Source organism: Toxorhynchites rutilus, chromosome 1 (assembly GCF_029784135.1).
Source record: "Toxorhynchites rutilus septentrionalis strain SRP chromosome 1, ASM2978413v1, whole genome shotgun sequence".
NCBI classification, from domain to species: Eukaryota; Metazoa; Arthropoda; class Insecta; order Diptera; family Culicidae; genus Toxorhynchites; species Toxorhynchites rutilus.
In genome coordinates this window covers 2257044-2281485 of record NC_073744.1, presented here as the reverse complement: position 1 = coordinate 2281485, position 24442 = coordinate 2257044, and the positions used below count along the sequence as shown (strand labels likewise).

At 41.6% G+C, this 24442-nt stretch overlaps 1 protein-coding gene across 16 annotated transcripts in view; it reads right to left on the bottom strand.

Moving 5' to 3' along the window:
- LOC129763206 (putative mediator of RNA polymerase II transcription subunit 26) overlaps positions 1 to 24442 on the bottom strand; it is a 57313-nt gene that overhangs the window by 5636 nt on the left and 27235 nt on the right. For 8 of the 16 annotated variants that reach the window (XM_055762078.1, XM_055762076.1, XM_055762071.1 and 5 more), the window contains 3 exons: positions 14975 to 15278; positions 14412 to 14906; positions 9590 to 13520 (listed from right to left, as the gene is read on the bottom strand). In XM_055762078.1, the coding sequence (XP_055618053.1) occupies positions 10015 to 13520; positions 14412 to 14906; positions 14975 to 15278 (4305 nt within the window). In that variant the 3' untranslated portion in view covers positions 9590 to 10014. The other 8 variants (XM_055762075.1, XM_055762073.1, XR_008740831.1 and 5 more) reach the window with 7 other exon arrangements.

The window sequence follows — 24442 nt, the reverse complement described above, 5'->3', positions numbered from 1 at the left end:
ATATATACAATACCAATACTATTGGGTTATTTACGACCAGAAATGATGCTTACTTTCCATTTTTGATAAGTTTTCATGCGCTGTCGACACCTCAAATCATATCGATGATTGTCACCTAGAAATCCCAATTCATGTGACAATCGTCACGTAGATTTGGGAGCGGGAATACGGTGAGAGTTCATTCAAGTGAGATTTCTCACGGCATAAGCCTGGTGGGATCGCGTGACATACGTGACAATTGTCACCTCACATCACACGCCGCGTAGAATCAGGCCGAATACAAAACGTAGCGATATTGAAAAATCTTCCTCTATCTGAATACAAACTTTTAACATATTATTCGTATTACACAATCAATACGAGTTGAAATCCAAACAACACAAATAACGTTTAGGGTAACATGGGGTGATTTGGTCATATGGGGTGATTTTGACCACCCCTTTATTTCAAAAATTACGACTCAACTTGGATTTTCTATAATGCCATTTCCTTCTATTTTTGAACCGTATGTACCTAAAGTAAAAAAACTTTGGTAAAACTTCACAAGTAGAGGGAAACGGTAGCATAAACACAGCAAGTTTCCGATAGTGGTTTTAGCAAGTTTTCCGATAGTGGTTTTAAGGGTTTTCCCGCTAATTAAACAAACTCTCCATGTATTGTGCAGTACAGTTCTGTTCGCCTACAGAAGAGAAACAATTTGATGTAGTGAAACTGTAAGTTTGATAACAGTAAATGAAATTAATTGCATTTTAATTTTTGCGTGTTGTGTGGGGTGTCATGGACACGTTTCTGTAGGAGGATTTGGTCCTACAGGTTTGAGCCTTTTTTTTGGTCTAGTTGATTCCAGATGCCGCTGAATTACAAAAAGAGGATGGACAGATAACGTTGGAAGAAGGAGGAGCTTGAAAGAGCAACTAAGGCCATCGAGAACAGATTTTCTTTGACCAAGCATCAAAAATGTTTGGAAATGCTCGACCAACAGTGAAAAGATTCATGCAGAATTCGAGATGGTCTCAATCCAACTTTTTTTGGTCTGGAATCTGGCCAAAACACCTGGTATCGATCCCAAAACATTGTTACTGATTGTAACATTATCCCAAAATACTTTACATAAACATAAGTATGTTTTTTTCGATGAATCACACACTGGACCAAATCACCCCACAGACGGTCCAAATCACCCCGCATCAAATTTTAATGTCCAAAAATCATCTCTTTTATTTTATGATATATTTGGTAGATTGAAGCTTTATATAATGATTAAACATTGATTTATTGAGAGAAAACAAGTGCAGCTTAATATACAATGTGACATTTTTTATTTAGACCGTATTGGTTTGGACTAATATTTCCATTTTTTGCTTAGGTGGTCCAAATTCCCCCCTTTTCCCCTACATTAAAAAATGGACAAAAAATGCAGATTTTTCATGGGTTTACCTTCACACGCACTAACGAAACAACCCATGCAGCATCAATCATAGTAACCCATGAGTCAGCAGAAAAAAAGTGACAGCTCTATCAGTCGAACTCTAACTGTAATGGCGGAAACAGTGAAGCCACTCCGATCGTGCCGCACTTTGTGGACGTCGGATACGCCAGTTCCGGCATTTACAACATCTTGGCACTATTGGACAACAATCAGAGCATCGAAGGAAAGCCTGGTTCCGGACGGCCGACGCGTCGATGGTCGCGACGACCCTGAGCAACAAGAAGCTCCAAAGGATGCTGAAAAGGAAGATCGAGGGAAAAGTGGCTTCATCGCTGCGTGCGCTTGGCCGGGAGGTCGGTGTAATCGGCCAAACAGTGAAAAAGTACCTGGCGAACATGGACATACATGTCAGGAAGCGGAAGTCACGTCCACTGGTCTCGGAGCAACGGCTGAATGAGATGGTCAAGTCGATTTTCCCAGCGAATCGCGACGTGGCGATGGTGTTGGATGACGAAACCTATCTCACTATCTCACTTCGTATTTTATTTCCCCCACGAAGGAAGTGAGCTCCGAAGTGAAGTTTATTTCACACACCAAATTTCCCAAAATGGTGCTGCTGAGGCTGACAAGCAGCGAGAAGGGGATATCAAAGCCACTCTTATTTAGCTCCGGACTGGCCGTGAACGGGGAATTTATAGTACGATGTGCCTGCCGGAAGTTACGTCGTTCATCAAGAAATACCATAAGGACGAAGACGCGGTGTTCTGTCTGGATCTGGCGTCGGCCCACTACTCGAAGCAATCGTTAGAGGAGATGGAGCAGCTGAATATTGATGTGGTACCCAAGTCGGCGAACCCGCCCAACGTCCCCCAGCTGCGTCCCATCGAGAATTCCTGGGCAAACCTGAAGCGTAAGATCTACTCCAACAATTTTGTCGCGAAAACTGAGAAGGAATTGAAAAATAAAACAAAGAAACAACTCAAAAACATGCCTACACGCATGTTTTCGTCCACCATGGCGAATGTTCCGGTTAACTGCCGGAAGGCTGCAAGGACGTAGAATTTTTTTAGCAAGTAAACTAATATAATTACCTTCCATGGGGAATTTATCAAACTCTAATATCTATCTTAGTTTTTTTATTGTCATCCGAAAAAAGTCCATTTTTTTATGCAAACGATATTCAACAAAGGAATCGCCGGTATTACCGTTTTACCGATAATCGAGGAGACTTGGACAGGCTAGTTACCCCGAACAAAAATTCTAAGAAATTTCCTATTTACTAATACACATTTTATATATTGCAAATAAAAGTGTTTTCGTAAATGAAAACAGAGTACTAATTTTATTTCTATGTGTATATTTTTCCCACGTTCAAACATCAATACTCTTTCTCTTTCTAAGAAACTACTTCGGTACCACTCATAGTTTTTGAGATATAAATTATCAAAGATTTCTCTTACTAAAATCGATTTGCCCTTTCTAAAGTTACCCTTGAATCAAAATATTTCCAATTGCTATGGAAAACTCATATTTCCTCCAACCCAAACGGAATATAAACTTTCATTCGAATCAAAAATACTCATGTTTTGTCATTGATCGATTTCATTTGGAACTGCTCGTGTGTAAAAACGTGAAACAAACCTGCACTTGGATCCTTGGGGCTATCATCTGTGTTTCGTTGGGGGCGATTGTTTCGAGGGTTGGTGGAGCGAGCGTAGGAAAATATTTGATTCGTTTGATTGTTATGAGTGATACACATTTAGATGGCATTAGAGGAGCAATAGTAATTCACAAATACAACGTAATCAATACTTGGCTTAGCATTCCGTCAAACACAAAACTAGAAGCCGCTTACAAACATAAAATGTAGAAGGCATCCAATAAACAACTAAAAATTGTACAATATAAAGTGCGGCTGGCACTAAGAGTACTACTTTTGTGCATTAGTAGCATGGTACGGGGGGTTACCTAATGAATGAGAAAAAAACGAAAGAATGATAAATAATAATAAAACAATAAAGTCGTTTCATGAGAATCAAAACAAACATCGAAATTAATGCGTTGAATACAACTTGTGTAAGCGACCCAAAACGCTACTAGTGCAGAGACCTTCGCGGCTCGATACACTTACCAGCCACAATTTTACTCATTTGCATAACCTGCTGAGCTAGAATCTGATTCAGCTGAAGCAGGTGCTCTCGTTGTCTCTTTTCCGCGTTTGCCGGTTGATTCGGCGAAGTGTCCTATGAACGAAACAGAATGTTCTCAGATCAGTGTTGGTGCGATGCGCTTCCTTCAAAACACTTACGTTGCCCGCCATTGGAGTCTCCGAGAGCATCTTTTTGATGGCTTCCACTTTCTCTTGGCGGCGACGTTTCTCCTCCGGCGATAGCTCTGGTGCCTGCTCCGGAATGTACCGTTCCGGAATCAAGATCTTACTCGGCGCTGCGAGCAACTTGTCAATCGTGTGCTCGGAAATCTTCTCCCGTGGTCCTATGGCAGATCGAACAACGTCCGGAGCGTTGGATCGTGGCCTCAGTGTCACCTCCAAGTCAACATCGTCACGCGCACGCCAGTTGATATTCTGAAACATAAACTCAACAATAACTCTCGAACTTCAAATATGACAAACACTGTTACATTCTTATTCATATCATTCTCACTCTGCATAATCTCGATCTGCTTCGCGTTGACGTGATGTGGTGCCGTGTGATGTCGACGCTTTTCCTTCGGGATCGATCGACGGTGTTTGTTCTGTTGGGACACATGCTCTGCCTTTTGTTTTTGGCGATCTACATTCGCACCACTACCACCTCCACCGATCGGCGGTTGTGGCTGCTCTGGCCCATTACTCACCATCTCGTGGATGATTTGCTTGGCCGCTTCACTCTGGAATACAGGACTCTGCTCGGAGATAGCCAAGCTCTGTATTGATTCGGTTTTATTACGCAATCCTGGCATTTCGGGATTCCCATCCACGGTCCTACTCAACGAATAGTTGCCAGGTTTTGTGGATGCCGCCTTTACCTGTCGATCGCATCCCGAGTACAGATCCGCTTTACGATCGATCATTGACACTGGGTAACTGTTGTTACTGTTAGCAGTCATACTGTAATAATCCTTCAAATTATTGGCGTACGATTGAACATCCTGATTCTGTACGAAAGCTTCGTGCGTTTCGTAACCCCTAGGTAACGATTTTGATCTGTGATAGTTGGTATAATCCTCAAAGATCTGGGCCTCTTCCTCCAGCACCTGATCCAAACTATGCGTCGAAGTGTTATTCCGATCTTTCTCCCGATCCCGATGTCTTCGTTCAGACTCACGCTTCACAATCCTCACTGTCTTGATTTCCTGTTTGTCTTGGTAGCCAAATGGTCCACCGGTGGACTCTTCCAACAGTTCGTCACTTTCTACGCTGCACAGCTCGAATCCTTCCGAGCGATCATGTTCGTTTCTGCCGTACATCGAACTTTGCTTATCTGTTGACACATTCAGCGATGAAGTACTCTCGTTCCTGCTGTGATCCGCACTGACCATCGAGTCCAAATCGGTCTCGATCCACGAAGTGCTCAGTGATCGCTTGGTTCCATGCAGAGATGATCTGCTATCGCCGTTTTTGTTGATCTGCTTGTACAGCGTATCCGAGTTGTCGGTCAGCTGTCGAACCGCCTGGCTCAACTCTTGTCGCTGGCGCTGCATATTACCAACCAATCGCTGAACTCTCTTTAGCTCGGACTCCAACACTGCAGTGGCGGACCCTACGTACTGCCCGTCCTGTCCACTAGCCAGTGTACCCTGCGATCCACGAATATCCCGAGAAGCTTGCAGTTTTTGACGCAACACTAGTAACTCTTGCTCCAACCGAGCATTGTCGGCGACTGTTTTCTCTAGTTTCTGCAAAAAAAAAAATATATTCAGTGTGAGTTTCGCCGAAGCATGAGCCGGAAGTACCTTCGAATTCTCCGCCAGAAGTAGATGAACTTGGGAGAGCTCACGTTCCAGACTGTATTGTTGCTGTCGGGCGGCTTCAACCGCCATAGGCGGTGCATCACCCTTCATTAGCTTGGCCTTCAAGCCACCAAGGGCACGTTCTAGATCCTCTTTGTCCCGCTGTAGACTTTGCAGCGTGCCAGATTCCTCTTGCAGCAGCTGATCGATCTGATAGAGTTGTTGAACTTTTGTCTGGAAAATCAACCGTGCATCAGTATCGGAAACAAATTGGTTTTGACGAATTCATCTCAGACTTTGTAGGTGTAGAACATTGGGCATTCAAGAAACTTTACATACTTTAACTCTTCAAAAAAAAAACCTCTAGACGACTATTAAAAAAAAAGTCCTAAGGAGTGTATCGAAAAGTAATCTCAAACATTTGATACGTTATCACTCACAAGCGGGTGCATATTTTCTGGACGTGTATTCACAGCATGTGTTGTTTACTTGGCAAAAACATAACAGCACGTTTGCAACAAGTGACCTGCGAATTGAAAGCTGAAAAAAAGATTGAAACATTTTTGGAAAGCTGTAACATACAATCAAATCAAATCGCGAGAAGAACTAAAATTCACCTGGGGAATACGAAACGAATAATTGAAAAGTTTGGCAATGCGTTCCGCGAAGGATCTGCCAAGAAGTGGACGTAAACCTGGTTCTATTGAGCCCGGATTGGACCAAAAAGTCGTGAATTATGAGCAATGAACAATCTGCCTCTATTCGTGACTCGACCAAAAAATTTGGTACCAGCATAGACATGATCCAGAGGACTAAGAAGTGACATGATTTGAAAACCTACAAGTAGCAGAAACCTACAAACTCAGGAACAGGAACATCGTGCTAAAACGAGGGTACGAAAGCTTTATGAGCGTATTCTTGATAATCCCAACCACTGCATTTTGATGGAAAACGAGACATACAACATTGTACGCGACAGAGCTATGGCAGTTTGGAACGACACGCATAGATTTACACAAACGTCTCACCATTTCCCACTTTTTCTAGAATAAACTTTTTTTGACGTAGGACTACGTCTTTCGTTAAGGGTGTCAAATCAGAAAACAGGTCACGTTTTTATGAAATAAAGTTAACGTTGATAACTATTTTTGCCGCGAACAGATTTTGGCGATTTACATACCAAACTAACCGGAATTTCTCTAAGATTTGTTCGACATGCTATACATTACAATCCCTTGGTGTGCAAATGGTTTAAATTAATGAAAACTAGAAGCACTTCCATTTTCTCATAACGAGCAACTTATCGACGAGCAACGATGGGGAATATTTGCCTAGAGTATAAATGTTGGATCTCGCTGAGGCACACTTTCAGTCTCGTTCTGTATTCGAAGCAATGAACATAACTTGTTCTTGCTTGTTTTGCGTCATCACATGTCTTCGTTTCGGATTGATCTGTGGACGCATCAGTAATATTAACGTTTCTTTTGCGAATAGCGCAAAATGGTGAGAAGTGTCACTTCGAGTCACCAATGTTTCAAAACAATACCCAAAGTTATGAACACGCGACTTGAATCAAATAACAGCGTAGTCCTACGTCAACAATGCGGTCGTGTCTTGGACACAACTTCCTATAATTTTTTTTAGATGATTGGCTTTGAAAAAGCTGATGATTTGGAGAGCTGCAGTTGTTTCCATATGCTTCAGATTAGCGTAAATGTCATCCCTCGCGGAGACAAGCGTGTTCAATATCTTTATAAATGAAAATGGAAGCCAAATGTGTTGGTAAGCACAAAATCCGAGGAAGGCATGGTCTGATTTGAGCCGTCTTCATTTTGTCCGAAGAGAAATTAGAAAATTCGGAAAATTGAATTCCCATATGTTCCACAATTACATCATGACAAGCGTTGTTAGTCTATTCGAAGTTTGTGCTAATAAAATTAATCTTTGTTCGAAAGTGGAAATGGATTTTCTGGCGGAGTAACGCATTCCTATATCTCTTATCTATATAAAAAATGGAAGGCCCAAAGCGAAGTTCTAAGCAAAACATGAAAACAACAGTGCGCGTCCATACCAACCGTATGCGCTTGTGTGGAGAAAAATAGCTCAACAGAGAAGCAGAATGAGTATAGAATTACGGTGCAAATTACGGCGCGAATCACGACGCAAAACTCGGAGCACAAAACGTGCTGACAACAAAACATTTGATCTGTGTTTCGGAGCGTGCTCATTCGCCAGAGCGCATGTCTATACGATGAGTGAGAGCTCAACTGAGTACAAAAAATATATTACACATCAGCACCGCGTTGCATTCTGAAGACTGGTTCTGAGATTTAAATCAAGATCGTGCTTAGTAAGAAAATGTAAATGTTCGAATGTATTCATATCAAAAATCATCAGGCGAGACGATGTTCGCCGGGTCAACTAGTAAGAAATAAAATCACCAATAACGTTCCCGCGCGTAAGGCCGACGACGAAAGAAAAACCAGAAGAAACGAAATCCTTTTGATGACCCAAAATAAACAGCACAAGAGAAGTCCACTGCTTTGAATGTTGAACGAGACTGATAAATTTGGAAATTTTGCCATGTAACAAACCACTCTCAAACGGTTAAATAAATTTTGGATCAGTTTCAATTTTTCAAAGAAAACATTAAAAAGTTGTAAGAAAAACGTATCCATTTATGATGTGTGGATGACTTGTTGGATAGTGTTTGTGCTATTCATATATTTTTCCAAAATTTAAAACCATTTGTGAGAACCATGAATTCAGATTTTTAAAATAATTTGTTTTTAAGCCAGACATTTTTGTGAAAATTTGAGGAAAAAAATTTAGAGAAGGCCCTCTAGATTTTTCTTGTAGATTTCAAGCATGCAAAGTTGGTTAGTGGATAATGTTCATACACCCACAAAGTTTTACTGCAATCTCAGATGGTATTGCCAACTCCTAGGACGAGTTGTCATGAAATATGTTTTTCGTCAAACAATAATTTTCTACCTGCAACTCAACGTGGTTTGGACTGAGTCTATCCCATTGGCGCTGTTCTTCTTGTAGCAATCGCCGCTCCTGGATTCGCTGGTTGAACTCCAACCGATCGAGTGTAGCCGATTCGGACGAATGGGTCTTCTTCTTACCGGGAGCACCCCGATACAGTGTGCCCAGCTTTACCATATTGTCCACCAAATTGATTAGCGGCTTCTCCTTTTCGTACTGCTTCTCCAACTCCGCTAGCTGTTTCTTCAAAGCCTCCAGCCGGGCAAGGTTTTCCGCCCGTGTCGGTCCATCAGATATGCGTATAGAGTTCTGGAAGTATCGGAAAAATCAGTGCTGAATCGCTCTTTGAATTCCACGCGTCATATTCGACATTTGTTGCTAGTGCATTAGTTCAGGTCTTGTTCAACTGCCAAAAAATACCGGTGCTGTTTCCCGTAAAAGTTAGACCCAACAAAATTTTGATCTGTGATCATTTGTGACGTGGTTAGTGTGTAATTTTGATAGTCTTGTGTGTTAGTTTGTCCCGAAACCAGTGGAAGCCAGTGGATTGCAAGAAAAAAAATTGTAACAACAAAACAATTGTTCAAAACAACCTGAATATCGTGTATATTCGTGCAACACTGCTCAATGGAGCGTGCCGTGTTGCTGTTCTGTCGTCGCAGCTGTATCAGCAGCAAGACAAGCTCTTCGTGCGTTCGATTTAGCAAGTCTCCTGCGGACATTTCCAAGGTCTGTAGAAAACACGGTTCATTAGGTGGGTGGAATTCCTGTGATGGTTGATGTGAGGAGGTGTTGTGGAAAGCAATTTCTCAATCATAACTTTAACACTTACCCGTAGCTCCAGTTTGTCGTGGCTGGCCGTCAAGGGAGCTCGTGTGAATAGTTGTTGATTCATCGGAGGCCATTTATCTCCGGGAGATTCTTGACTCATAGCAGCTAAGCTACGATCGATGTCCTGCAGTTGGTAATGCTGCTGAAGATTGATTTCTTGCGCTCGCTGTAACTGAGCCTGTGTGTAAAGATCGTGGGTTGACTCGAAACTTATATCGGGCCGAATGTAGGCCTCCTGTTGTTGCTCCTTGTAGAAATATTCGGTTTGTGCGGGATCGTAATATCGGCGCACTCTCGGATCGTTTCGGCAATCCGACGGATCGGGCTTCACCGTCAACGACACCTTGGGAATGTTTTTCACGTTGCGAACTGAAATAGAGGCTGAAAGTATTAAGAAGATTCCCCTTTGAAACTCGCGGAGCTTGTCGTCGAATGCTTTGGTGAGTTGTTCAGTGTTTGTCTGAATTCAAAAGTAACACGCTATATCTGTAGTTTACATATGTATTTACAATACATTCTGGAAAAAGTTAACTTCAGTTACATATCACTTACGTACGCTTGTCTAGATTCTTTTTTATCGTTGTATCGTTTCATTTTTCTTCTCTATTTGTTTGTGATTGCTTCGATATGATAATTTGGCTTTTTATTTACTAATTTACAAACAAAAACATATAAATACAACATAATATTGTTAACCTTACCGGATTAATGGAATGCTTAGAGTTTAAGTATGAATCTTATGAATCTATCCTTCAAACGATCTGTGCATTCCGTCTAAATTTTGTTTTTAAAAATAAAAATTTGCTTTTACGTTAGTGTGTCGTGTTACTGTGCTTTTTGTGAACGTGTGCATCCGACGACGTGGCAAAGACATGGCTGGACCCAGGACTTGGCGTATATTCATTGCTATCGACGATGTTGGTGGAACTAGCAGCTTCAATACTACCAGTGGGGCAGATCAACGTGCCAGGTTTAGGTGCACTAGTGACTATACCCTTGACGGACTGAAATGACCCATCCATCCCCAAAGAACTCTTCCTCCTTTTCTTCAGCGTACTCTCCCGACTAGTACTTTTCTCTTTGTTTGATTGATTCCGATATAGGTCTCTTTCCTCCGACGATTCCAGACATTTGTTTGCACTATTAACCAGTCCACTAGACATTAGATCCCACTGTCGAATGTTTTCCCTGTCAATGTCGTATTTTGTCTCATCTCGAAGCACTTCGTACACATCCGAGTGAGCGTCGGATGTGGCCGAGTCGGTCACTTTCACGGTGTTTGCTAACTCTACATAAACGTCATTATCATCGTTTGGATGTTTTTGTTTCTTCGAAAGTTGTGTCTTTGTCAAGAGCTCGTCATTTACGTACGTCACGTCACGTGTGATTGCTTTGCCCATCTGTCGCTGCAAATGCTTTCTGTTCAACGTCGATATCTTAGACTGTATCGACGAACTTGCCGCCCCCAAATGATCCAAACTTTCCATCGACTTCGCGTGCATGTGAGAAGCCCTACGGAGATTATCGCGCCACAAGTTGTCTTCCTCCCATAACTGATCGCCACTGGCAGACATATCGGTGGCAATATTCAAACTACTCTTGGACGATGCACTTTGATTACTCAGCGCAGCCAACACTTGGTTGCTACTCGCACTATTGCTTGACTTCAAGATCGATGCTAAAATCGACGTGGAAGAACTAACCTCCCCGCTAATTCGAGCCGTTTCCTCGAGCTGGCTAGGCGGCCTATTGTTCGTCATTTTGTTCGCGTAATAGTTTTTACCTCCACTCGAGAGAGACACCTCCAACATTTTATTGACATTCTTATCGATCATTCGATCCGATTCATAGATATTTCGCTGATCTATCTCATGATCCTTTTCCGCCGCCGTAAGAATATTGGCCGCCTTCACATGACTGATTGGATTATGGATATGTGAAATACCCGTTTTCTTCACCCCAACATCCCGTTGATTGTTCAGCTTCAACGGATACTTAATTCTGCTCATATCGGTCAATTTACTAATATCTGACAGTGAGGAATCTCGACTCTGTAAGTCCGAATAATAATATGGAGCTGAATCGGAAAGATTACTATTACCCCTGCTGTGCGCCGGAGTGGTGGTCTGCGTCAGATCAAACACCGTGCAGGAACTTCTCTGGTCCAAATCCATCGATGACATCGTTGTCACCGAATCCACTATCTCAATGTTGAGATTACTTCTGCCGGCTGCCATCAGATCCTCGGATTCGCACCGTGCATCGTGGATCGAAAGATTTCTTTCCTTCAACGGTGATAAAGTGATCTTTTCATGCGAGGACGCAACGTCTTCCAGTGAATCGTAGAACGCCTTCGAATCATCGTCCGTCCGATTGCCCGTAGTCGACTTGCAGCGCGATTGAATCTCGACATTTTCATAATAAATATTATTATCGTGACCATTCTTGTACTCATCAAGCGCCGGAAGATTCGTCAAGCTATCATTGATCCAACTCATTCTGCACGAGCTGCTGTCCTTCTCCGAGTTGACGTACACATTCTCCAAGTTGCCCAAATACTGATCGAAGCTAGCATTCGAGATGGTCTCGTCAATAGCGAAACTTCCAAGCGCTCGAATCTCATTCAACGAATCCTCGGAAATGGGTCTCCGCTTCAATCGATTGTGCAGATCCATTTTTGAGCTGCTCCGCCTCAACTCGATCGATTCAGTCTCCGATAACGATGTGGAAGTCCTACGACTCACATCATCCCCCGAAGTATCCGCCTTCATTCTCTTGTACAAATCATAATCGGACGACGTGTTCGACCCATTATCGTAACGTTCCATATTGTAGCAACTACCCAGATAAAGGTTACTCTGCAAACTGGACCGATTCGAGTCGTAGTGATTCTTCCCCGACTGGGACTTGTTATCGATCGATCCGGAGAGGCTAGTCTGGCTTGGCTGACGATGATCGGATGCGCTGAGCATTGAGCAGCGCGAGTTTGGTTTGGAACCCTTGTTGTTGTTGTCGCCGCGTCGTTTAACCGTGTCAAAATTCTCCGACAAAAATATCTCATCACTATTGTGCTCATCCAGAGGTAGCGCAGTGGTAGGGATCGGTGGCGGTGAGACTATCTCACTGTCCGAACTGTCCATGCAATCGCCCATAGGTGTACCGGTGCTCGCACCTAAATAATACGATGCCGGTCGAAATGTGTCCGACAGACTGAATCTAGATCGAGCCGCTTTGATTTTGATCTTCTCCGCATCCTTCACCGGCTCATCGTCACCATCCGAGCTATCGTCATTTTTCAGATAACTAGAATTGGATTTCAGTATATCCGGAAGATCGTTACGTTTGCTGTGCTTTTTGGTGAGTGTACTTCTCTCGGAATGCTTCTTCTTCAACGTACTTGTGGCGGATTCCATCCCATCAGGCTGTTTCTCTTTCTTCTCCAGACTGTTGCTACGGAGCTGCGATAGTTCCATATACAGCGGTTCTTGATCCACCTTCGGAGGACTGCTGGACTGAACCATGATCATTTCATAGGTGGATCTCAAATCATCACCAAAGACACACTTCCCACTCAACCCGTTGGTCATCTCTATGTAAGTGTTCTCGTCCTGATAGCCACTTACCGCAGTGGTACCTTTCTGTATCGAGTTCAAAATATCCATCGCGGTCAACTTCAGGTCGGAAGCATCGCTGTTCAGGATCGGTTTTTTGGGAGCCATTGGCATATAAAACGACTGATTGTCACTGCTAACGTCAAGCAGTTGCATATCTTCTTCACGTCGACTTTTCTCAACCTCTTCGGAGGTATCCGCTTGCAGCGCTTCGTCCAAGTCCTCGTCGGTATACTCAAAAGACGCTTCCTCGTTGTCAGGGTCATTGTCATCGTCGTCGGCCAGAGTAATTCGTCGGTCCGGTAGATTTGTCATTGCTTCACTCTTGTCATTGATTTTTTCCGGACTTTGGGCGGAGGGTGCCTTCAGTATTGCGTTGTGGTCATAAACCGGAACGTACTTCGAGTCTGGTTCGAGTGGAAGCATGCGCTCCTTAAAAGTACTGTTCGCCAAAGGTTCGACATTCTTGTTGGGAGACATTACCGCGATCGAATTGTTCTCGTAGATATTTGAGTCATCGTCCGGAAGTACCGGAAACGACGAGTGCGAGGAGTTATCGACCGTGTCGTTCTCGCCGAGGAGTTCTTTAGGGGCTAAATCGGACACCTCAGCCGCGGGTACAGTTTCACCACTTTCTAGTTCTGCACTCGCGAAAGCGGAAACATTTTCTTGGGATGACCTTCCTGCCGGCGTAATTTCTGTTCCATCTAGGGGTTGGTAATATAATACAGATAATACAGAGTATTAAGATATTGGTTGTGCGTGGTTTTGTGAATTGTTTTTTTTAATTGTATTGCTGGAAAATACAGTTGGCTCTACAGAGGAGTACATACGTATGTGATTGGAAAACGTTATTTTGGCAATAGTTGTATTTTTTTTGGTTTATTGACAGAATAAAAGGATCATACACCCCCTAAAACCAAACAAAAAACCATCAGAACTACGGTTATGTCAGCCAGGGTAGGTGGTTGTGAGTAGAATTTTGAGGAAAACTCGCGTATCGTCGATTACAACAATTCGGGATTCAGGATTTGCTTTTAGGAGCTATGGTTTCGTGTTTTAGTGCGTGTGTACTTCCGTACCGGCAGCAATGTTTTCAGTTGTGTTGTTGTTTTGTGAGTATGGATGATTGTTTGTGTGAGGGCTTTACGCAGAACAACTTTTACGCGGCAGGAAGGTCATTTTGTTAATCCGTTCGCCAGTCCATTGGTACAGTACTAGAAAGTGACAAAAGAACGCAGTGAAAGGGAAGCAAAACTAAAATTTTCATTACAATAAACGAACAACCAGCTTTTCAAAGCAAATCCAGAATATTTGTCTGTCACGGTATTAGCTACGAAGAAAGAAAGCCGCGACTAAGCAGTGTTACTCGATAGGGCGGAAGATCTAGAGTGGAGCTTTAACAACTTGTAGTCCAAAACACGTAATAGAGATGGCTTGGTACTGCAACTCAAAAAAGGTTACCTGGATTAGTGCGGAATATACACTAGAAATAAATATGATCTGCGTTGGGTTAATAATCAATGCTAACTGAATATGACGAGAATAGAGAAAAAGATGCTCTACAATAGGTAGGAGTAAAAGGCTAGAAAACATACCTTCATCATCAGACGAATAGCTATTGTACTCTAGATTAGATTTGCTCTCAGATCGCTGTGGTTGCTGTTGGTTCGGCGGTTGCTTATCCTGCTCCATGTACATGTTGGCGTCTACTCCTATATGGCTAGGTTTCGCTAGGAAAGGGTTCCCGGTCGAACCAGGCGAGGCCATTCCAAACTGCTGTTGTTGTTGTTGCTGAGATATTTTGCGAGTTAGCGGAGACTGCAACATTCGTTGCTTCCATTCCAGCAGTCGCTTCATCGATTCTTCACGCTTCCTCTCGCCATCCCTTACCGAAGGATCGTCCTCTTTGCGAGGGAGTCGAGCGCTTGCCGAGCGTAGAAATTGTTCCTGCTGGGAGGGATGTTTCTTCAGCTGACTCACGGTCATCCGTTGGGTACGGGGAACACTAGCCGATCCTTGATGCACCTCGTCTCCGTAATCCATCCGACCAGAGTAGTACGCATCCCGGGGGACTGTGCTGGAGTTGTTTCCTGCGAAAATCATCGGTCATCGGTTTTTGAATGAAGGTAATGCGCTATTCGATGAGATATTCGCTTACCTTGTGTCTCATCACCTCTCATCTTTCCAGATATCCCACCGGGATTGGTACGCTGAAGATAGGACGCACTCTGCATTCGCATTTTCTCAGCGTAGCTCGCTTCCGAGTAGTAGTAATTGTCCGGGGTACGATTGATGTCCAGGCTTGATTTGGGTCGCGGCGCCCGAGCCGGCTCTTCCTTGAGCTTTGTTTTGGTAGGGTTGCGGGCTTCGTAGTCGAGAAAGTCGGCCGAATGGGGTCGCGGAATGGTCGACTGCACGGGTCGGGCACGCATTTGCACGTGCTGTTGCTGTGCGGGCGAACTCTAATGAGTGATGTTGAGGAGAAGGGGTTCAACATTTAGAGGTTAGAATCGTGGATGCAGTTATTGACTTTGGAATGGGTTTTTTAGTGTGCGCATTTATGAAAATAAGATAATGTGAAGAATTCCTATTGAGTGTTCACGAGACAAATGCGGTTAATTGATAAAAAAATATATAATGTTATTTTTTTTTGTCATGATCTTTTATCACGAATACATCGCCTTAGCGAAGTGGCAACGGTGTCATTGCGGCATTTTTTGAGTTTTTTAGAATCACAGTAGGCATTGGTTATCAAAATAAGTTCTCTTATTCACTGTGGTGGAAGCAGGGCCCGAAATCTTCGAAAATGAAAAATGAAAATCGACTCTCTTCTCAGTAGCTTCGTTTCGACTAGGACTACTTCGGCATTCACCATCAACAGAATCTGAATAGAATAGAAAATGAATGAACGAGCGTTGAGAGCGAGGATAATTGATGAGCTATCTAGCAAATGGTTATTCTAATTGACGTTACTAATGAATACAAATCTGCCTCTTCATTCAACCTGACTTCAATCCACACTTTTACTCTCCCTAACACGAATCTAGTTATCCGCGTACATAATCCTATGTTTACGTCCATATAAAGTGAAACGGAAACTTGATTTCCTATGTAAAAAAGTAGTTACACCATTAATGGACGGTTTATTGTTTACCCACCGTAAACTCAAACCAACGAACATAGGCAGTTATCAGGTATGCTATAAAGGTTCTCGCGTTTTTTATTTATTTTTATTTTTTGCGTAACGCCTTTACAACATGCCCTGATTCACAATTTTTCTCCAATTAACTCGGTTTGTGGCTATTTCTCTTAAAGGGTGTGTCACATCAAATTGCATCACGGAAAAAACGCTGTAGAAATTCGACCAGTAGACCGATCCTTTTGAAAATTTTAGACAGTAAAATAAAAACTATTAAACAACTTTTGGCATTTTCTTTTTATTCATACTTCGAGCCCAAGCCCGTATGCTCGCACCTTCCTCTTTACCCCGTCCATAAGGTTCTGTACAGCATCAGGTTGTAGTTTTTTTTAACAGAAATCCATTTTCTCTTGAAGTCCGCCTCCGATTTGACAACATTTGGGTTCTTCCGGAGGGTCTGCTTCATAATCGCCCAATATTTCTCTATTGGGCGAAGCTCCGGCGCGTTGGGCGGGTTCATTTCCTTTGGCACGAAGGTGACCCCGTTGGCTTCGTACCACTCCAACACGTCCTTTGAATAGTGGCACGAAGCGAGATCCGGCCAGAAGATGGTCGGGCCCTCGTGCTGCTTCAATAGTGGTAGTAAGCGCTTCTGTAGGCACTCCTTAAGGTAAACCTGCCCGTTTACCGTGCCGGTCATCACGAAGGGGGCGCTCCGCTTTCCGCAAGAGCAGATCGCTTGCCACACCATGTACTTTTTGGCAAACTTGGATAGTTTCTGCTTGCGAATCTCCTCCGGAACGCTGAATTTGTCCTCTGCGGAGAAGAACAACAGGCCCGGCAGCTGACGAAAGTCCGCTTTGACGTAGGTTTCGCCGTCCATTACCAGGCAATGCGGCTTCGTCAGCATTTCGGTGTACAGCTTCCGGGCTCGCGTCTTCCCCACCATGTTTTGCCTTTCGTCGCGGTTAGGAGCCTTCTGAACCTTGTATGTACGCAGGCCCTCCCGCTGCTTGGTCCGCTGGACGAATGAACTTGACAAATTCAGCTTATTGGCGACACCCCAGACCGAACTTCTCGGATCACGTCTAAACTGCTTAACTACGCGCTTGTGATCTTTTTCACTGACGGAGCATCCATTTTTGCCGTTCTTCACCTTCCGGTCGATGGTTAGGTTCTCAAAGTATCGTTTTAGTACTCTGCTGACCGTGGATTGGACGATTCCCAGCATCTTACCGATGTCCCGATGTGACAACTCCGGATTCTCGAAAAGAGTGCGCAGGATTAATTCACGGCGCTCTTTTTCGTTCGACGACATTTTTCCAAATTTACGAAAAATTGACAGTGAAGCATGGCCAACGTGATCTATACACTCTTATCTGATTATAAGCGAAAGCTGAAGATATAATTCCTAAAAATTAAATTTCTACAGCGTTTTTTCCGTGATGCAATTTGATGTGACACACCCTCTAAATTCCGCGGGCACTCAGTGCTCACTATGTCATGTTCCACTAGGTCTAACCTCGCGTCCTCGCGTTAGTATTAGTGAATAGCGTGCAAATTGGAAGGAATTTTAAACAAAATTTTAGTTCACTTTGTCTTCGAGCTCAATTTTGTGAAAAAAAAACACACAGGAAAACGGGTTTATATCAACGAAATTCACGAATTTGTCACACATTTGTCGAACACTGTACGCTATTTTATATGTGTGAGTAATTTTTGTGTACGATTAAAAAAAAACTAGCTCACCTGTAGTATATTTCAAACCACGTTGAACTCAAACATCGATACATGCATACGTAATACATGAGAGAGAGGAACGAATTCATTTGGGGGGGGGGGGTGAATCACTTCATTATGTATTGAAGTTCATTTGAAGAGGAAGAATGAAATGAGATAGTTGAGCCATTATGACGGAGAAACTGCTTGAAGAAACCAAAACTCATTTTCAATTGAATACGAAGGCGAATTTCTTCATAGTTCGCTGACTATCCTCAGTTGAATATGACTTTCCCGAGCCCTGGCTGGAAGGATACGTTGGGCAGAACATGTTACAAAAATTCTGGACAACTATCCTGAAATAATGCCGATCGTCGGGAATCCGAGACGACGAAGATCCCAGCCCAGGTGATCAAGCCACAATAAATAAATGGAAATAAAAATTCGACTCAACGAAATGTCAACCAGATGGCAACCAAACGGAATGTAGCGACATTACTGGAATTGGAATTTCAACACGACGACTGCCTGGTCAGTCACCGGTGACCGACACCGAGTTTTCGCTCAGGCTGCATTAGTCACTGGTGACTGCCAGTATAACATATGATAATAAATGTTACTAATATAAGCATATAAGCTTATAAGCATTCCCTTTCGAACAAAAATACCTTCCACTACGATAATAAACGGTGGCCCTCATACGTTTAAAGATTTCCATAGAATCGCTATAAAACCGTGGCACTCATCGTGTTAATAACAGTTAGTAAAACAAACCAAACCAATCATATGTTTGGGGAGCACGTTTTGAAAAAAAAACTTTACAAGACGTTCGTCTGTCATCAGGATATTGATGAATTTTTCCGGATGTACCATCAACCCTGAGTAAAATTCTAGTACATTATAGGAAAGGATACCCCGTTTTGGTCAACACAGACTACACCGAGCGCCACAACAACGTGGCCCGCATTATCCATCGACAACTGGGGCTCCAATATGGTCTATTAGAAGACAACGTTACCAACGGCGCCTGTCCTAGAAAAGGATCATATCAAACTGTATTGGGTCGAACTATTCTGACCAGAGATCCAAATTTTTGAAAAAGCTGGAAAAATTTGAAAAAAAGTGGAGAAAGTTGAAAAAATTAAAAAAAAACTGGAAGAATTGATTTTTTAATTTTTCCTCAATTTTGTTTTTATTAGCAATAAAAATTTGGATATACAGTGACAGTGTCGATATGTAGCATTGGTTCTTATGTATTAACGCCATCGGAGCAACATTTTCATTATGAATTTATTTTTTTCGTAATGAAATTGATGTTGATGTTAATGTTGGGGCCGCCTCGGTTCCTTATCCTCGTTAGATGGGAACTCCGCCCCCATTACATTAACATCAGAACGAAAAGAAAATTAAACTCATAAAAAATGCGCTCCGGTGGCGTTAATACGTAAGTACCGTAGAATTTTTTATTCTTCTCATCCAGTTTGTGATAAACATCATGCTTTTGTTTTACAATTTGCGTCATTCTAAATAATCCTGACTGTTCTTTATGCATCTCTACACAGTTTCTAAAGTTCCTTGCACAGTTTTTGTTCCTGTTCTATTTCTTACTTTTGTTTTGTTCAAATTGTATCCTGGAAACAATCGTTCAACGTTCAACGTTCAACAACATTTAAAGCGCCATAGATCGATCTTTCTGTGATCTTCTCTACATGATCACCATTCAAAATGAATCCAACATAAATTCGAAGCGGTTCGTAACGTTCCAATATACGTTTGACTTTCTAATGAAAACCACCGCGTGGATGCAGCATTTTTAAGGGGTTCCACTCTAAGAGCACCAAAATTTCAACAGAATTTAGCTTAGATATGATTTAAACATGTCCTTACAAAGCTTCTCGGGACCGGTCATGTTGTAGGCTCGATCGGCAGAATATCCTACAAGGTTCTGCTTCTATGGCATTCGTCTCTATTAAAGCAGGCAACCGCAGTCTCGTGGAGCATTTTGGAATCAGTTTCGATAACCTCAATCAAGTCGTAGAGGTAGTCTTTAACTTGGAGTGTATCTGTGAGAGAGAATCAAAGAAACTTACGATATACAGTGACTGTGTCAGTAAATAGCATTTTTGATTATCCTGTTTGTGATAATATATTTTAACATTATACTTCTGTTTCACATTTAGTGTCATTCTAACTAATGACTGATTTATTTTTCTCCATTATTTTTATTTCTATATGATCTTTAAAAGCCAGTCGAACACGAATGATGTGAACCGGAGTGGGATTCTCACGACTGGAAGAAAAAAAAAATTTTGAGGAGGCTGGATAAAACTGTGAAAACTAAAAATTTTTTTTGGCATTGGCTGTTTCGCTGACACAACTGTCCAGATACAATGGGATAGCGATGTCGCTATTACGCTGAAACAAAACTTAAAGAAGATCCACGATTGCAAATTTTGACAAAAGCCGTTCATTGGGCGTAAAACTCAAAAAACTGAGGGTGGTTCTAGAATTGTTCGAGTCGTTTTCTCTGGAACTGGAATTGTCCCGAAGACTCTTCTGGAAGCGCTCAAGGTGTTGAAGGTGCAGGCATCCAAAAATCCTCAGCACATCCGTGGTTGTTAACAATCAACCGCTGCGCAGTCATAACTGATTGGATTTGCGGGCGGGCATTCGTTTATGTACAGATTTGTGTGATTTCAACAGCCTGTTTTCGAAATAAATTTTTAAGCTATTGAAACAAGTTTTCGCGTCAATAAATAACAATGGTATAACTCTTGAACATTTTATCTTTCGAATGAAGTGATTATCATACCACTCCGTTCAGCCGGAAAGGAAAAATTAACGTTCAAAACCTTGCACTCCAAGCGTCACGCTCTCGTTTTTGAAACTTTGAATTTACACCCCGGTACAGAAATGAAAGACGTATTCCTACGTCGAAAATACGAACATGCTAATACATGCATTGCGCAGAGTCTAGTCCACTCTTGGCATTAGGAAGCCCAGAGCTGGTGAAACTCTGCAAAAAAATACTAGAGGTGGGATATAACAGTGATATAACCGCAAGATGGACGTAAGACTATTGTTGGCTTAGTTATTCACGATGACTGAATGGTCATTTTAAGAATAAGCTGAATGTTCTTCTTGTAAGCGTTTGATTGGATGAGTATAAATGTTAAATTATAATTTATACAGGAAAGTACATACAATTTGACTCATGAAAAGGATCAAAGGTTGACTTTGTAGAAGCAACTAAAGATAGTTGATGCAAAATTATTTTTGATTCTCGTGAGAACAATACACGAGATATTTGTCCTCATTGCCAGTATGTATCTCTTCTTCACACACGATTTTATATTTGTTCAATGACCACCATTATATATCTTTGTCAACGTATAAAATCAATCCTCGATATGGTGAAATATTCTCTCTATTAAACATTTCGTATTCTCCGCTATAGAACATATAGCAAATGGCACCATTTGTACGTAATCTATTTTATATTATATTATCATCGATAGTTCACTTTTCACTAGAGGCTCCGATAATATCGGCAGTAGAATAAAAACGCGAAGAAGTGCTCTGGTGAGTGAGCGAGAACATTCTACACCGGCATCACAATTATAACTAAATGGATTTCCATTCCATTCCATGTTTGGTTTTAAGAGGCTTTAGACTTCTTTAGTTCATTCGGCACTAGGAATTCTACTCCATACTCCTTCTTCACCTGTCTCGTCAGCAAACCGTGTCCGTTTCCACAAATATCAAACGACGTTCTTGATAGATTCCGAGCAGGCACCCGCTCATATACAGATTTCTCTGATTTCACTGGCTTGTTTTCAAAGCAATTTTTAAGCTTTTGAAACAAGTTTTCCGGTAAATAATTAACAAGCATATAACTCTTGGACATTTTATCTTTTGAATAAAATGATTACCATATCATTTTGTTGAGCCGGAGCTGAATTATTAACGCTCAAAGAAGAAATGAATTCTTCTCGGAAATCTTCTTCTTCTTAAATGGCACTAACATTCCTAGAGGAGCTTCAACGTCTCAACGTAGTATTACTTGCGTCATTTTTATTAGTAATTAGTTAAGATTTCTATGCCGAATAACACGCCTTGAATTAATTCTGAGTGGCAAGCTCTAGAATACGCGTGACCACAGTGCAAGTCGGAGGAAATTTCTTTGGCGAAAAATTCCCCCGGCCAGAACGGGAATCGAACTCGAACCCCCGGCATGTTCGGTGTGACGCTAACCACTCGGCCACGAGAGCACTCGGAACCGGTTTTTATACTCTAACTTTTATATTTAAAATTCTACATCAAAACTGTCTTCGTATGACTTTTAGAGCTAATCAATACGAACATTTTGCGATGCAGAACTTGTCAATATATTAATCCTACTCAAAGTTATTGATGGTTTTTTATCCAAAAACTCATGATTTCAATTTTAATTTACTCAAACACGAACAATAATATAGTTTTGAAAATCACACATCATAAAGAGTGAAATATGTTCTTTCAAATGCCGCTGATAAACTTTGTTTCTGTTTGTCCCAGAACAAAATGACAAACCATTGAAGAGAGAGTATTTTTTGGGAAGAAATATCAGAAGTCGAGATATTGAAAATTTGTGCATCTCAAAATGTAAGCACTAAAAGTCTTTTGAAGACAGTTTTCATGTATAATCAGAAATATCAAAGTTAGAGCAAAAAAAAAGTTTTTTTTTCATGGTGACCCTAACGCAACTTAGAAAAAAGACGCTATATCGGTTATTTCAAGAGATCGAAAAAAACTTTGTTCTACAAAGATGTCTCAAATAACTGGGACTACAATATTGTCGAACTATGTTTGCCTTTATCTATAAAGATAAGAAAATTTGATTTTTTATTTCATCGACAACCTATTTTTGATAACATGAAAATGAGTGCTCTATTATATGTAACAACTTTGTCGAAGACAGTTTCTGTCTAGAGAATAACTGTTGAGCTCTAAATGCTAATTTCCACTTAAATGTACCTCCTGGACCATTGTGCATTGTTATCAAGTAATTTTTCGTAACGTGAGTGTTTTACCATCACGTCTCTTCCAGTTTCTCGAAATAGCGGTATTATTTTTTCATTTTTACTCCATAAATATTGATGAAAATAAAATATTAATCAAGTCGGGTAAGACGGACAGTCCACCGAAGGAAAAGGAATTTTGTTTTGAAATAAATTTGAATAACTCCTCCTTCTTTTTTGCCCACCAACTACGTTTGCAAGTGCAACCAGATATGAACGAATTAACAGAACGGTTTTTAGAATTTGTCATCCCGAATGCAGGAAGCTATTTTAAATATAAAAAAAAATGAGAAAAATTACAAGCCCTTCTAGATGATTTTAGTCTAGCCTTTTTGTTCGATCACTTTTAAGGCCTATTCAAAGATTTCCAAAACTTATTGAGTACATAAACTTGAATTTTCAGTTGGTGTCCATCTTTCCCACCCCAACAGTCCGCCTTTTGACGTAGGACTACGTCTTTCATTTCTATACCGGGGTGTAAAATCAAAGTTTCGAAAACGAAAGCGTTACGCCGGAGACCGAGATTTTGAGCGTTAATAGCTCCTAAACAACTGAACGAAATGGTATGATAAACACTTCATTCGAAAGATAAAATGTCTACGCGTTATATACTTGTTACTTTTTGATCCAAAAACTTGTTTCAATAGTCTTAAAATTGCTTTCAAAACAGGCTATTGAAATCACCAATCGGTATATAAGCGAGCGGCGCTCGGAAATCCACTCAGTTCTAATTGAACAGCGATTGGAACATGTTGTCGCTGTTGCGGTGAAGCTCTTTATTTATCATGAAAGCGCGGATGAACGGTGTCACCAAGAGCCTGTTTGTGCACCCTAGGCCAGAAGGGAATCTATCAGGAGGAGAGTGATGCCACAAACGGTTCCCTGGGAAGACATCGCTACACACACATACACGCGCGGCTATTAACAGGTGGTTATCGAGTTGGCATTAACCATTGGTGGGCTTCCAGTATCGAGGAAAATGTGAAAATATCTAATCGTTACTGAGAATAATCTGCCAGTTCCTCTGGGAATTTTCAAAATATATTCATGTGAAAGAGTTTAATTGAATGTTTTCTATCCATGTTACACTGTGACCAAATATGTTTCAACCAAGTGCTATTAACAGGTGGTTATCGAGTTGGCATTAACCATTGGTGGGCTTCCAGTATCGAGGAAAATGTGGAAATAACTAATCGTTACTGAAAATAATCTGCCAGTTCCTTTGGGAATTTTCAAAATATATTCATGTGAAAGAGTTTAATTGAATGTTTTCTATCCATGTAACACTGTGACCAAATACATTTGGTTTGTGATTTTTCAATCAATCGCAATTAACAGGATAGCTTCAGAAGATTATTCTTCCCCATCAGTAGGATATTTCCGTATCCAATATTGTATGCGTCCGCAATCGATTATTGCTCAGTCGCCCAAAGTTCCGAGCTCAGAGAGTTCATTCCCCTCTAGTTTGCCTTCCAAATTGCCATTGTAAACCACACCTTCTCTCGATTCAATCACACACAAAAAGCATACTTAAGCGATATTCTGGTGGTGAGACACATTCATTTTTCGTGAGGACATCGACAAGACAACATCGTTGCCTAACGTGCTGGAGGAGGTGGACGGCGAAGGATCGACACATACACGCGCAGAACTCTTTCCGTTAGGATGCCATTCAGCATCGAGAAAGTTCCGGAAAGATCTAATCATT